The sequence below is a fragment of the Gasterosteus aculeatus genome, chromosome 2 (genome assembly GCF_964276395.1).
Source record: "Gasterosteus aculeatus chromosome 2, fGasAcu3.hap1.1, whole genome shotgun sequence".
In the NCBI taxonomy this organism is placed as follows: domain Eukaryota; kingdom Metazoa; phylum Chordata; class Actinopteri; order Perciformes; family Gasterosteidae; genus Gasterosteus; species Gasterosteus aculeatus.
In genome coordinates, this window is record NC_135689.1 from 6159245 (window position 1) to 6171188 (window position 11944).

Consider the following 11944-nt stretch of genomic DNA (forward strand, 5'->3'; position numbering starts at 1 on the left):
CCTTACTCGCAATCAAGGCCGCGAGGTACTAGAAGTCCTTCACTTGAGGTAAGGACACGTTCCTCACCCGCAGTAGGCAATCCATCGGTTTCCTGCTGACAACCATGGCCTCGGATTTAAGGGCTCCGATCCTCATCACGAACCGCTTCACACTCGCCTGCGAGCCGTTGGAAGCCACAGAGCCTGCCATCACCACCAGGTCGTCTGCAAAAAAGCAACGGCGAGATCTGCAGCACCCTGAACTGTAAACACCCCCCACCCCCCGGCGCTACGCCTCAATATCCTGTCCATAAATACCACGAACCGGATTGGTGACAAGGCGAAGGCAAACCACCGGAAACGACTGGACTTAGTGCCGAGAACCTGAACACCGCTCTCACTTCAGGGGGAAAAAAAGAAAAAATGATTAAGTTATATAAATGTCATGGGGGAAAAAGGTCCAAAGATTATAGGTCGATACATTTTTTTTTTACTTTGCTTAGATCCGAAAATGAAATTTAAAAAAAGGTCAAATAATATTTTGTCAAAGTAGAATATTTCTGGTCAAAAAATCCCATTAAAAAAGTCTGAAAATATTAACTTGAAGGATCTTTGCTCAAAATGTCATTAAATAAAAGTACTGAAATATTTCGTAAAATGACATCAAAAAGAACAGGTACAAAAATAAGGTGAAAAATGTGCTTAACAACCAATAAGTGATGTTTAATAGGGAAGTAGTTGTGTTTGATCAATGACTATTTAAAAATGTTCACTGCTAGAAAGAGCTTGTGTTGTGCATTCTCTACCGAACTTGTGCAGGGAGCTTTGAACGAAACGTTATTGACATGTGGTTCGTCCAATCACATTGAAGCACTGGAGACAGCCAGCCAATAACAATCATCTTCAGTACGTTTAGCTGTTCTGCGGTTGAACGACATTTCAGTGAGTACATGTAAGTATGAACATGTTATTTTCTCATCAGTAACATGTTTTTGATTCAGTGACATATCAACCAAATGCTTGTTTAGATCCCGTTTTTGCATTATAAGACTGCAGCTCCGTCGTGACGTCATCGAGCTGAAAGCAGGCTGCCTGCTAGCGTTAAAGGATGCAGAGTCATCGGTGGCTAAAGTGGCCATCGCAGGAACGATAGCTGTTTATTATGGGAGCACTGCGATTGGCTTTGTCCCAGAACTATGTTTCCTATTGAATCGGATGCATTATTAAAATCGTTAATGTCAGTCTCGGAAAACAGCAGACAATAATACTAATAATAATAATAGCTTTGTATTGAATAGGTTAGTAGAAATTATTTAAAATACCGCAGCTACCATTTAAAATCAATCAGCTTGATCAAATGTTCATTTGTATTCTTGAGATACAGCAGGAAAAAAAACAATCCCAATATCCTGATGGTCAACACAGCTCTATGATTATTAATGTACACATGAACAAATATTCCATGTTATTGTAAATGTTTCTCATTATAGTTAGGCTACTTGACTTCTTGGGTTTTCTTTTCTTTCTTGCAGGCAAATTCCTTGTACATAAAAACCTAAATAAGCAGCAGTCTGTCCTCTTCGTCATGGCGTCTGGAGCTTTGTTCCCCAGCATGGTCTCTGGGTCCCGTGGCTCCTCCAGCAAGTACCTGGTGGAGTTTCGGGCCGGTAAGATGACCATGAAAGGCAGCACGGTGACCCCTGACAAGCGCAAAGGTCAGGTCTACATTCAGCAGACCGACGACTCCCTGATCCACTTCTGCTGGAAGGATCGGACGACCGGGAACGTGGACGACGTAGGTGACGTGGTCAGTGTGAAAAGGCTCTGCCTTTTGCCTTTTATCATGAACTCCTCGTTTTCTGATTTAGGACTTGATCATCTTCCCGGATGACTGCGAGTTCAAGCGCGTGAGCCAGTGCACCACCGGACGGGTCTATGTGCTGAAGTTCAAAGCAGGCTCCAAAAGACTCTTCTTCTGGATTCAGGTATGAAGCCGGTTACACACCCACACACACACACACACACACACACACACACACACACACCTCTGTATTCAGAATCAGTATTCATGTATCCTGGGATTTTATGTAATCTTTAAGGATAAAAATCTGAAGCTAAATGTATAAGACCCTTTTATGATCATTACAGTTTTATTATGCTGGTAGTAGCATTGTTATCTATATATATACTGTAATCTGAAATAATTTAGCATTGCCACCAAATCCCATGAAAAAGTCAGATGCGGCCATTTTTCTCTGGGACAGAGACACTGTTGTCCAACAACAATTAAAGTGGCCTGTTCCTCCGTCACAATGTGGGCACTGTAGCTTCAACATAATGCAATAACTGTAACTCAATCATTAGTGAGTCAGTAAGCCTGAGCAGTTTTTTTTTTGTTTTTCTGACCTCAGGAGCCCAAGACTGATAAGGACGAGGAACACTGCCGTAAAGTAAACGAGTATCTCAACAACCCTCCAATGCCCGGTGCGCTCGGTAGCGGCGGCAGCGGAGGACATGATCTGTCCGCGCTGGGAGGTAACAGATGCTCAAAGTGTCGTTTTCTTTTTTTTCCTATCTAATGTGCAAGAATCTGAAATATTGGAGTCAGAAAACGTCTCAAAAGTGAATCTGATGCGGATGTCAACGGTCATTTTGTCTCGTGTGAAGGGGAGGGCGGCCTGCAGAGCCTTCTGGGTAACATGAGCCACAACCAGCTGATGCAGCTCATTGGACCGACTGGACTGGGCGGGATCGGTACGTAAACCTACATGCTCGTCAGTCAGAGAGGGGAAGAAATCTCGGCAAACAACGTTTCACGCATTGGCTGTTTCTCTCTGAACGCCAGGGGGTCTCGGGGCGCTGGCGGGTCCAGGCTTGGCCAACCTCCTGGGCAGCGGCGGCAGCAGCACCAGCAGCAGCGTCCCCGCTGCCAGTAACTCCTCCACAAGGTGTCTAATTCTGTTGCATATTGAAAATAAATCCTAACTTTTCCATCGCTGTGTTCTCTAAAACAACAACCGGCGGTAAAGTTTGTATTTGTTGTCCTACATTTGTTGTTTGGCGGCATCATTTTTTTCCATTGCTGCTGGTAAACAAAGGAGACGTGATGTTGCGATGAAGTTTGAGGGACGGAGGAGAGCATCATAACCCAAGCTAGCACTCAAATGTTCTTTATTGACTTTGGAAATACCTTTTTTAAAAGTTTCTAGCACAAGGTCCTGGAGGATCATTTGTATAATGCTGACTGCTGTTTTCTTCCTCTCAGCCCGTCCACAGCCGTCACACCAACCTCCACCTCGAATGCCAGTCGGCTTGGCTCCACCCAGGTCCCGACCACCCCCATCACTCCCTCCGCCGCCTCAGCCGCCTCCCCCCCGGCCTCCACACCCTCCACCCCGGCCGTTCCCTCCTCCGCGGCGGCGGCGGCGGGGGCGGCGAGCCCCGCGCAGCCGATCCAGCTCAGAGACCTGCAGAGCATCCTGGCCACCATGAACGTGCCCGCCAGCGGACAAGGAGGTGAGGCACCGAGCAGTTCTGGATACGGGGACACATCAGGGGACCAAAAAGGGATTTACATTCACTGTTTGGGGTTTTGGGAAATGTATTATTGTCGTTTTTCACCATTTTCTCACAACTCGGCGCATAAAGTCACTGAAATAATAATAATAATAAACCTTTTCAGAGATCCGTGGTTGCTCTCACAAGACATATGATGTATTTATGGAGATTAAACTATAAGCAAAAGCACAATCCTGAATATCTACAGCAGTAAGATGCAACATATGAATTAGTGCTGCAGTCAAATGAAACACACACACAGTAAACAAGAGACCATAGGGATCATAGCAGAGAATACTACTACTTTCACTTGGGAACGGTTTCTAAAACAACAACTAGCAGTATTATCACAGTGTGATGTTGTTACTTTTACTCCAATAAATGTGAACACTTCTTGAGAGGTGGGATTGAATACACGTGTGGCAGTAACGCTGAAGTCAGACAGCTCACAAACACTCGAATACTGTACATCGTCACGTGGATATCTTGCAACTAACCGGTCAGTGGGGGTGTTTGTGTCCTGCAGTGGATCTCGCCAGCGTCCTGACACCTGAGATCATGGCCCCCATCCTGGTGAACCCCGAGGTGCAGCAGAGACTGATGCCGTACCTGCCCTCCGGGGAGTCCCTGCCTCAGAGCACGGAGGAGCTCCAGAACACGCTCAGCTCGCCCCAGTTTCAGCAGGTAACAGGTTGCCCCCGACCCTCCTTTCATTCTGAGAATGAGTGTTTAAAGTCAGTAATCAAATGTATTCTTGCCAATAAACAACCAGCTTAAACTCCTGTATATTCTATTTTTGTGGGTCTCTCTCTCTCTTTTGTTGATATTCGTGGTCATCCGGGTGCTTGCTGTCTCTCTGCAGGCCATGAGCATGTTCAGCAGCGCCCTGGCGTCCGGTCAGTTAGGGCCTCTGATGAACCAGTTTGGTCTGCCTGCAGAAGCTGTGGATGCAGCCAACAAAGGAGGCGAGTGTTCGGCCCGCAGACGTTTGTTTCCCTTCTCTAGCAGGGAAACCAACGTCGGCACTTTTGTATAGCTCATGTTCAGAGATTTTGTAGGATACTTTGACTTGTTCTATACATGCTTTAACTTTTGAAACTTATTCAACATACTATGACTTTGTAAAACGTGTTACATTGAGTTTTTCCAAACTATTATACTCAGACTTTGACATTTCATAATGCAATAGTATGAATTTTTCACGGTTTATTACTTTTTTGCATATTATGATTTGATTGATTTTTTGTCGTACTAGAGGTTTTTTTAACATACTATGACTTTTAAATAATTGTACTGACTTTGTTTACATACTATGGCTTATTTATAGAATATTATGCGCTGACTTACAGGTATACAATATGTTGAGACTTCACATTAAATCAAGAAACTAATTTGCAACATAATTAATATTGAGAACAATATTTCATCCCGTTTTTAGCACTCATTTTATGGATATTTCTATTGTGCAGATGTCGAGGCTTTTGCAAAAGCCATGGAGACGGAGACAAAGGCGGACCAGGATGAAGATTGTAAAGACAAGAAGGATGACGACGAAGACATGAGTCTGGACTAAGAATTCTTAAAGTTTATTATTATTTAAGGTATTTATTTAGCTGCTTCACTTGATTTAGAACTATTCAAAATTGAGGATAAAAATTGCAGCTCATAGAAGGAAATGTCACTGAGACTCAGATGTTCACCATCAGCGTGTTGCATTATTTAAACTGAACATGTAACCAGCTGCTGTAACACGGGAACAGTAAAACGATGAGATACATGCGTGACTCGTGCCTCGTGTTTATTCTCCTGTTTTATGAATGAGGCAGGTTTCTGCAAATATATTAGAAAAACATTAATTTGACAGTATCAAAACAAATAAATACGCGTTTAACATCAACCATACAAAGACAATTTTCTGCAGTTCCACAGCTCTATTTGGATGTTTATCGTACCATTTTTTTTTACCACAATAAAATGTCTAATTATCTTTCCTAGAGCAGAAAAACAACACTTCTCTACAGCAGCAATAGTCAGAAATGTCAACATCAAATGGCACTCACAATTAGAATGGTCGACAATTCCACTGTAGATTCAGGCACTTTTTCTTTTCGTACGCGACGTCCTAAATCTGAAGAATTACTGTAAGCTAAGTGGCGGCTGCAGGCGTGTGAATACAGTGTGGTGCTCGGAGTTACCTGTCAAATAAATATAAACTGTGACCTTTCATTGACTTACAATGGGAGCACAGGTCATTTTTGTTATTATAGCAACCTGAATATCAAAACATCTCTTTGGATTAGATACGAACCATTCAAAAGACACGAGAAAGTAAAACTCCTGAGCACCGAAAGATACATCAACTCAAATTCCAGTTCACCGGTTTCTTTTTTTATAAAAACATCCCTGTTCAACGACATTTAAAACATCACTTACTATAAATAATTATACACGTTTCCTTAGATATTGTATATTGGTACAGTATGAACGCACAGATGGCCACAAGAGTAAACTAATGTTTTCTTTTCACAGGATAAATAGATGAATGTGGCAGGATTGTTAGTATTGAACCAACAGATGGCTGCTTCTCTAATCTTTCCACCAACATTCTACAGTTTCAGTCTCATGGCTAAAAGGACATTCATTTCACAGTGGGTTCAAAAAGGCATTTACAAAATCAACAGTACGTTTCTTCTACAGACCGTGTGCACTGATGAGAAAGGTGCCAGAGAGGAGAGTCCTCTGGACGTCACAGCGCAAGTTTCATTCACAAATACTCGGACGTACCAGACAAAATAAAAGCACAATCAACGTGCTTATCAAACATCTCTAACGTAGAGTTCAAGACAACGTCACACGTACAAAAAAAGGACATTCAGGGAGACGCACATGACATCGAGTCTAAGATATGCGAGTGTAAATCTCGACGACCGACAGGAAACAAAGTATCAGAATTATTAAGTTTCGAACGGCGCAGCTTATGAACTGGTCGCTGCGTCACCTCGCTCACGCGTCGACGCTCCGCGGTGGATTGCAGGTCTCCCCTCGGTTTAGCCCTGCTGCACCAGCCTGCGGTAGTGTGGCATGACCATACTCTCAGGCAGGTAGAGTCCCATCTCCAAGGCAACCAGCACCGGGAACTCCAACGGGATCAACTCCCGTCTGTTGATGCGGAAACGCTCCTCCAGCTTCTGCTCGTCCACAGGGAAGAAAGAGGAAGTCCCACAGTGAAGATATGTAGGTGGTGAAAGACATCCGTTTGATGCTCACGCAGCTTTTTATTTCATATTTTACATACAATACTAGGATTTGTTGTCTTGCTTGATTACTCCTTAAGTTTTATCATTTACTTTTGTCAACAAACAATATTTTTTTCCAGCATCACCTTTTCTGACATTTTTCTTTTGACATACTGTACTATGATCTTTTTTGACATATTACAATCAGACTGTTATATTATTATTATTATTATTATTACTTGTTTCAACATACTGCAGGAAGATTTTTCCATGACCCTTTTCCACTTTATTTTGACATCCTTAATAATAAACTTGTTGTGATTTTTGGCATGCCTTATTTTTTATGAATTGGATATTTTATAACTTTTCTTTACATAATAGTTTTTCATGAATTTCTTTAACGTGCTATACTTTGACTTATTGACAACATAATTTTTGTACAGTTTTTCCGTTTTGTCTTATCTGCAAGATGTCCTGTTCTGTCTGTGGGAACTTTACTCACGTCGATGAGATGTTTGACGTCTGGCTTCCGTAAATCGCTGCTGATCTTTGCAGCCAGCAGCACGCACGCGGCTGCCACCAACTTCCGGTTCTGCTTGTTGAAGCAGCCCTGCAGCACCAGCTTCTCGAAGTAGACAAAAGCCATTGCTATTGTGACCGGCTGTAGACCACAGTCATCGCCCATGGCCCGCATCTCCCTCTTCAGGCTGGTAAAAAGCAAGTAGGAAGGAAGTAACTAACTCAAAACTGGAACGTAAATATGCTGAGGTACAAAAACGTTCCAACGACCAAAAGGCTCTTTGAGGACATTTAAAAGACGGGCGTCTGTACCTTCTTATCTTGCTCAGAGTCAGCTTAATGTGAGGAAACTTCTCTTTGAAAGTCTCATTCATGTCCTTCTTCAGGTCAGATGGTTTCACATACTCAACTACAGTCGTCTGAAGAGATGGAAACAGCACGTCAGGACAGAAGTGGATTATGTCGGCGTGGGTCGATATTCTATTAAATGCTAAATGGGGCTGTGATTTGCATTATCTTGTGAAATCCTGTCGAAAAATGGCAAAGAAATAACCTTTGAGTAATTGTGTGTTCACTTCTGTGTGACTGAATGCTCGAGGACCTCTCGTGGTTGCGGTGACTCACATGTGCAGACTTCATAAATTCCGTAACGAAACTCTTACAGGCATAATTCAAATATGTGATGTGTGAATTATCATCAACAGTAAAATACCTTTTGTTCCAATCGTTCTCTTTTTTTTTTTGCAAAAATGTAATTTAGTGCTTTTAAAAACCTTTCAGGAACTGCAGATAACCATTAGTCTCAGTTTTAGTCAGACTGAGGAAATAAAATAAAATAAAAATCATTTAAATGTTCAGAGCAAACTCACCAGATATGATGCAAATATCAGAACCCTCTTATGTCTCCCACAAGGCCACTGAGGGTCACTGAGCAGGTTGGGATCGTACTCCACCACCTCGTCCATAGCTGAAAAACATCATCTTTGTCAGTTAAACTGTGGAAGCAGATGTGTGCCGGTGGGTCCCACTCTGAGACATACATGCGTCTTGTGCCGCGCTGTTGTTCGGACGAGCCGGGGTGAAGTTCCTTTGCCCGTTACCACGGAAACGGGACTGGGGGGCCTGAGCTACGCAGTTCTCTGGTGCGCCGCCGCTCTTCGGTCTCACCAAGGCATTGGTTGGATAAAGGAACTGAGCGTATGACACCGTCTGAGGAGCGAGAAAAGAAGCGGTCGGCAACCTTAAAAATCAAGCCTAAATACTTGAGTAATGAGTATTTTGGCTTCTCCTCATAGCGCCGTGCGACACCTCAACGTTTACCTTGCTGTAGTCTGCAAGCTCCACACCTTCCAAGGAAGGCAGCAGGTCAACGGCCACCACAGAAGACAGCCTCTGCCTGTGGGCTTCCAGCTTGGGGTCACTGTTCAGAAAGAGTCACATCGGTGTCATCCTCACCACATGATGAAGTCACACCGCCGTCACACATCCCTTACAACGATGATGACGATGATGATGAGAAATCAAACAGCCTGATGATGGGAACATAAAAGCGATGGGTGGGCGCTCTGCCTGGGACGCTGCTTTCATTGTACCTGACGTGAGCACTCTCTCCATAGGGCAGCACTGAGAAAGCAGCATATAGCGACCGCTTGGCACAAATCAGCACGATCCTGCAGGACACAGCAAGTTAAGGCAGACAAAACAGACGGTGTGTCAGTCTACAAGCAACAGCTACGGGCAACAGCCACTTTCCTCGCAGTGTTAGTTATAGATTGAGCTACATCAACCACAGAGACACTTTTATGTGGATCTGAATCACTACCAAAGCGGGACAGCTTTCAAAACACTACATGCGGCTCAAAGTGGAATAAGAGGAAAAACCCTCGTTTGTGACCTTCTTGTATTTCCATTTATCCAAAGTTAAGCGGTTTTGATCATCAATCAAATGTAATTACAAAGCAAAGAGGTTAAACAAAACAGCTTCAATCATGCTCCAAATAGAAATGAGCTAGTTGTAATCCGATGCAGATATCTGGAGTTCAAAGGTCACGTACACAAATGAGAGACACATGCTGGGGCTACAAGCTGGAATTACAACAACAAACTAAGTATACGTTCAAAAGACCTCTTGCGTTCTGAGAAGAAAGTAGCCAAACGCCCAGTCTATTTACAGCCACTGAACAACAAAACACCAATTAGTAACAGAAAGACTCTGTGAGAGGTTTGAAATATCATACAAGGGACAACATAGCAACACAGAAATCTACTTGTGTTAATTAGCGTGGATACATAAGCTAGATGGATTGCCTAGTAAGCCTAGTCGGTAACATGCGCTGCCTCACACAGAAAGGGAGACTGGACGGGCCGTTTGAGATTGCTTCATTGTCGCTGTGCTCAGATCAGAAGGAAACACATGACTCATGTTGGGCATGAAATGGTCGAGTGAAGGAAAAAATGTTAAAAAAAACAATAAAAGTGGAATTCAAAAACAGGCGGTGTGGCAAAGTGGAAAAAAAATATGACATGCCGTTTGCAGCCGGTGACTAAACATTCCACTAGAAAGAACTCCTCAGTCATGAGGCCCTTCGTGCTTGGAGTTACCTTACAGCTCGCGCAACAACAGGGTGTTACGATCCGTCACTGCCCCGCTTTTGGTTTTTGCAAAGCTTCCAATGGTGATTAAATGTAGCGTATCCGGCACCACGCAGCAGCTGCACTGCTGTTATTCCTCTGCTGGCCAAAGTGTCTGGGCCGGAGTTAAGCAGCTTATTACAATACTAGCAGGAGTGTAACCATGTCTATGCGCTAATCGCATATTTCAGAGCAGGAGATAAAGCGGCCTTTGTTTTGTTTTTGTAACACTCTTTTCAAAAGGAGACTTGGTGTCACAGCAATACTCATTGGTTCCTGGATTTATTTGTAAATGTATTGGTTTCCGTAAATTGGAGACTCACCTACATCCCCTGGTGTCGTACTGTCTCATGCTTTTGATGAAGTGGACTTTCTTTGGCACTTTGGGACCCGGAGAACCGGAGACATTCCTCAACCTGAGTACCGTTGGAGAAGAACAAACATCAACAAAACAAAAAGGACCCTCTAAATGAGGAGGATCGATCTGTAACATGCAACATGTAATTCTCTTTAACGCCAAACATTCAAAATGAAGCACCGCACAAGAGGTATGTTGTATCATAAAGCAGGATAGTGGCTTTGATTTACATCCAAGATATTGAGAAACGTTGTTCAACATTGAAGATTGCAGGTAACAAGCCTATTGTAACCCTATTATGTCTGTCTATAAAGTCTAATAGCAGAAATAGGTGACATTTTAAACACATTTCACATGTCAAAGAACAAGAAGACACTTTGCTGGTGCTCCGTACAGGAGAATGAGGGACTTCCTGTCAGTCTACCTGCTGCTTTCATTGTATCCGGAAGTGATCGACTTGGGCTGTTTTTAAAAAAAGGCCTAACTGTTTGTTTACCTCGGCCGTGAATCCAGGGAGCTGGCGGCCGGCACCGGGCTGATAGCGGCCGGAGCGGATCTGACACGGGAGGAGGCCGCGTGTCCTCCGGTGGTAACAGGAGACAGCGGGGTGTCCGGGGTCAGCGTCTCGGCCGCACCACCACCCTCCAAGAATACCTCGTTGGCTCCCACGACGGTCGCCCCGCCGGGTCCCGGGGATATTACCGTAGAGAGCCGGGCGGGACCGACTGCCGCTGGAAAACCGGAGAACGAGCCGCTGCCGGCGTCGGCGGGTTCGGTCACCTGGGTGACCGGTTCTTGGCTGTCGGCCGGCGGGGGCACGAACGTCGCGGCGCCGTCTCTGTCCCGGAGTCGCTGCTCTTCGGCGGCTTTTCGGTCGGTATTTCCATCGCTTGGCTGACACTGGGGCCGTCCATCGAGGGAGATGTTGTTTAAAAACAACAACGCAGCTTGTCTCCTTCTTGAATCCTTCGCTTTCCTCCGGTGTTCCCGGTGTGTTTTCCCCTGTTTGCCGTTGTTACCGGTGGACTGCAGACCGCAGACAGCGGTCGCCATTCTAGTTTGAAATGTGGCCGTTGGACGCGAAGGCAACTGGAGACCGGTAGCACCACATTGGTCCCGCCCCCCGTCGGCGGTGATTGGCGGTAGTGGAAACAATTTATCATGCTCACCGTTGATTCGCTGCAATAAAGTAGTGGGAGGTGCTCTGAAAACAAAGGTGGCAATTGCTAAATTCACCAATAAAATGTTTTTTCGGGTTCATTTGTATTTGTATGAACACAATTTACTACTTTTTATCAGGTTATACACTTATGTAATGAAACCAACTATAAAAGGCCAATCAGATCAAACAATTTGTCCCATGCTGGAAAACCCCAATATGGTATATTTTGACTATATTGCATTAGCAAACCCCAATCTTAAATCATTAAACTGTGAGAGTATGAAAGAGTTTAGATTCAAGAAACAAAAAAAAAGACAACACAAAAAGGTGGAATCAAATATTTCCCACCAAAACTAAGCTTAGCTTGGCCATTATGTAGAAATATATCATTTAGAGAAATTAAACGCCCTATTTTGAGTGTTTGGAGCCATGCCAGCAGCATGCTGCGTGGATGAAAACATCTGACATTATCTACTCGCCTGTCCAAACACGCCGTGTTAA

The 11944-nt window shown here is 44.1% G+C and overlaps 2 protein-coding genes and 1 long non-coding RNA gene across 4 annotated transcripts; 1 reads left to right on the forward strand and 2 right to left on the reverse strand.

Annotated features, from left to right (window-relative positions):
* The first annotated feature begins 828 nt into the window (after positions 1 to 828).
* On the forward strand, positions 829 to 5314 carry LOC120829662 (proteasomal ubiquitin receptor ADRM1). Its single transcript, XM_040193964.2, has 10 exons — positions 829 to 931; positions 1512 to 1774; positions 1848 to 1964; positions 2391 to 2514; positions 2647 to 2733; positions 2825 to 2927; positions 3245 to 3495; positions 4064 to 4221; positions 4400 to 4502; positions 5007 to 5314. Exons 2-10 carry the CDS (start codon positions 1565 to 1567, stop codon positions 5108 to 5110), a joined length of 1257 nt encoding a protein of 418 aa, XP_040049898.2. The 5' UTR covers positions 829 to 931; positions 1512 to 1564; the 3' UTR covers positions 5111 to 5314.
* On the reverse strand, positions 3134 to 4173 carry LOC144388284 (uncharacterized). Its single transcript, XR_013452605.1, has 2 exons — positions 4035 to 4173; positions 3134 to 3513 (listed from the first exon to the last, which is right to left on the reverse strand). It is a non-coding gene; the product is annotated as an uncharacterized LOC144388284 (long non-coding RNA).
* On the reverse strand, positions 5103 to 11406 carry cables2a (Cdk5 and Abl enzyme substrate 2a). Of its 2 annotated transcripts, XM_040193960.2 has the most exons (9): positions 10778 to 11406; positions 10247 to 10339; positions 8885 to 8962; positions 8613 to 8712; positions 8333 to 8501; positions 8162 to 8259; positions 7605 to 7711; positions 7276 to 7480; positions 5319 to 6725 (listed from the first exon to the last, which is right to left on the reverse strand). In XM_040193960.2, the coding sequence occupies exons 1-9, from the start codon at positions 11332 to 11334 to the stop codon at positions 6585 to 6587; spliced, it is 1548 nt and encodes a 515-aa protein (XP_040049894.2). In that variant the 5' UTR covers positions 11335 to 11406; the 3' UTR covers positions 5319 to 6584. The 2 variants fall into 2 exon arrangements, with proteins under 2 accessions (XP_040049895.2, XP_040049894.2); XM_040193961.2 differs by lacking the exon at positions 8885 to 8962 and having other exon boundaries at positions 5103 to 6725.
* Positions 11407 to 11944: the final 538 nt, after the last annotated feature.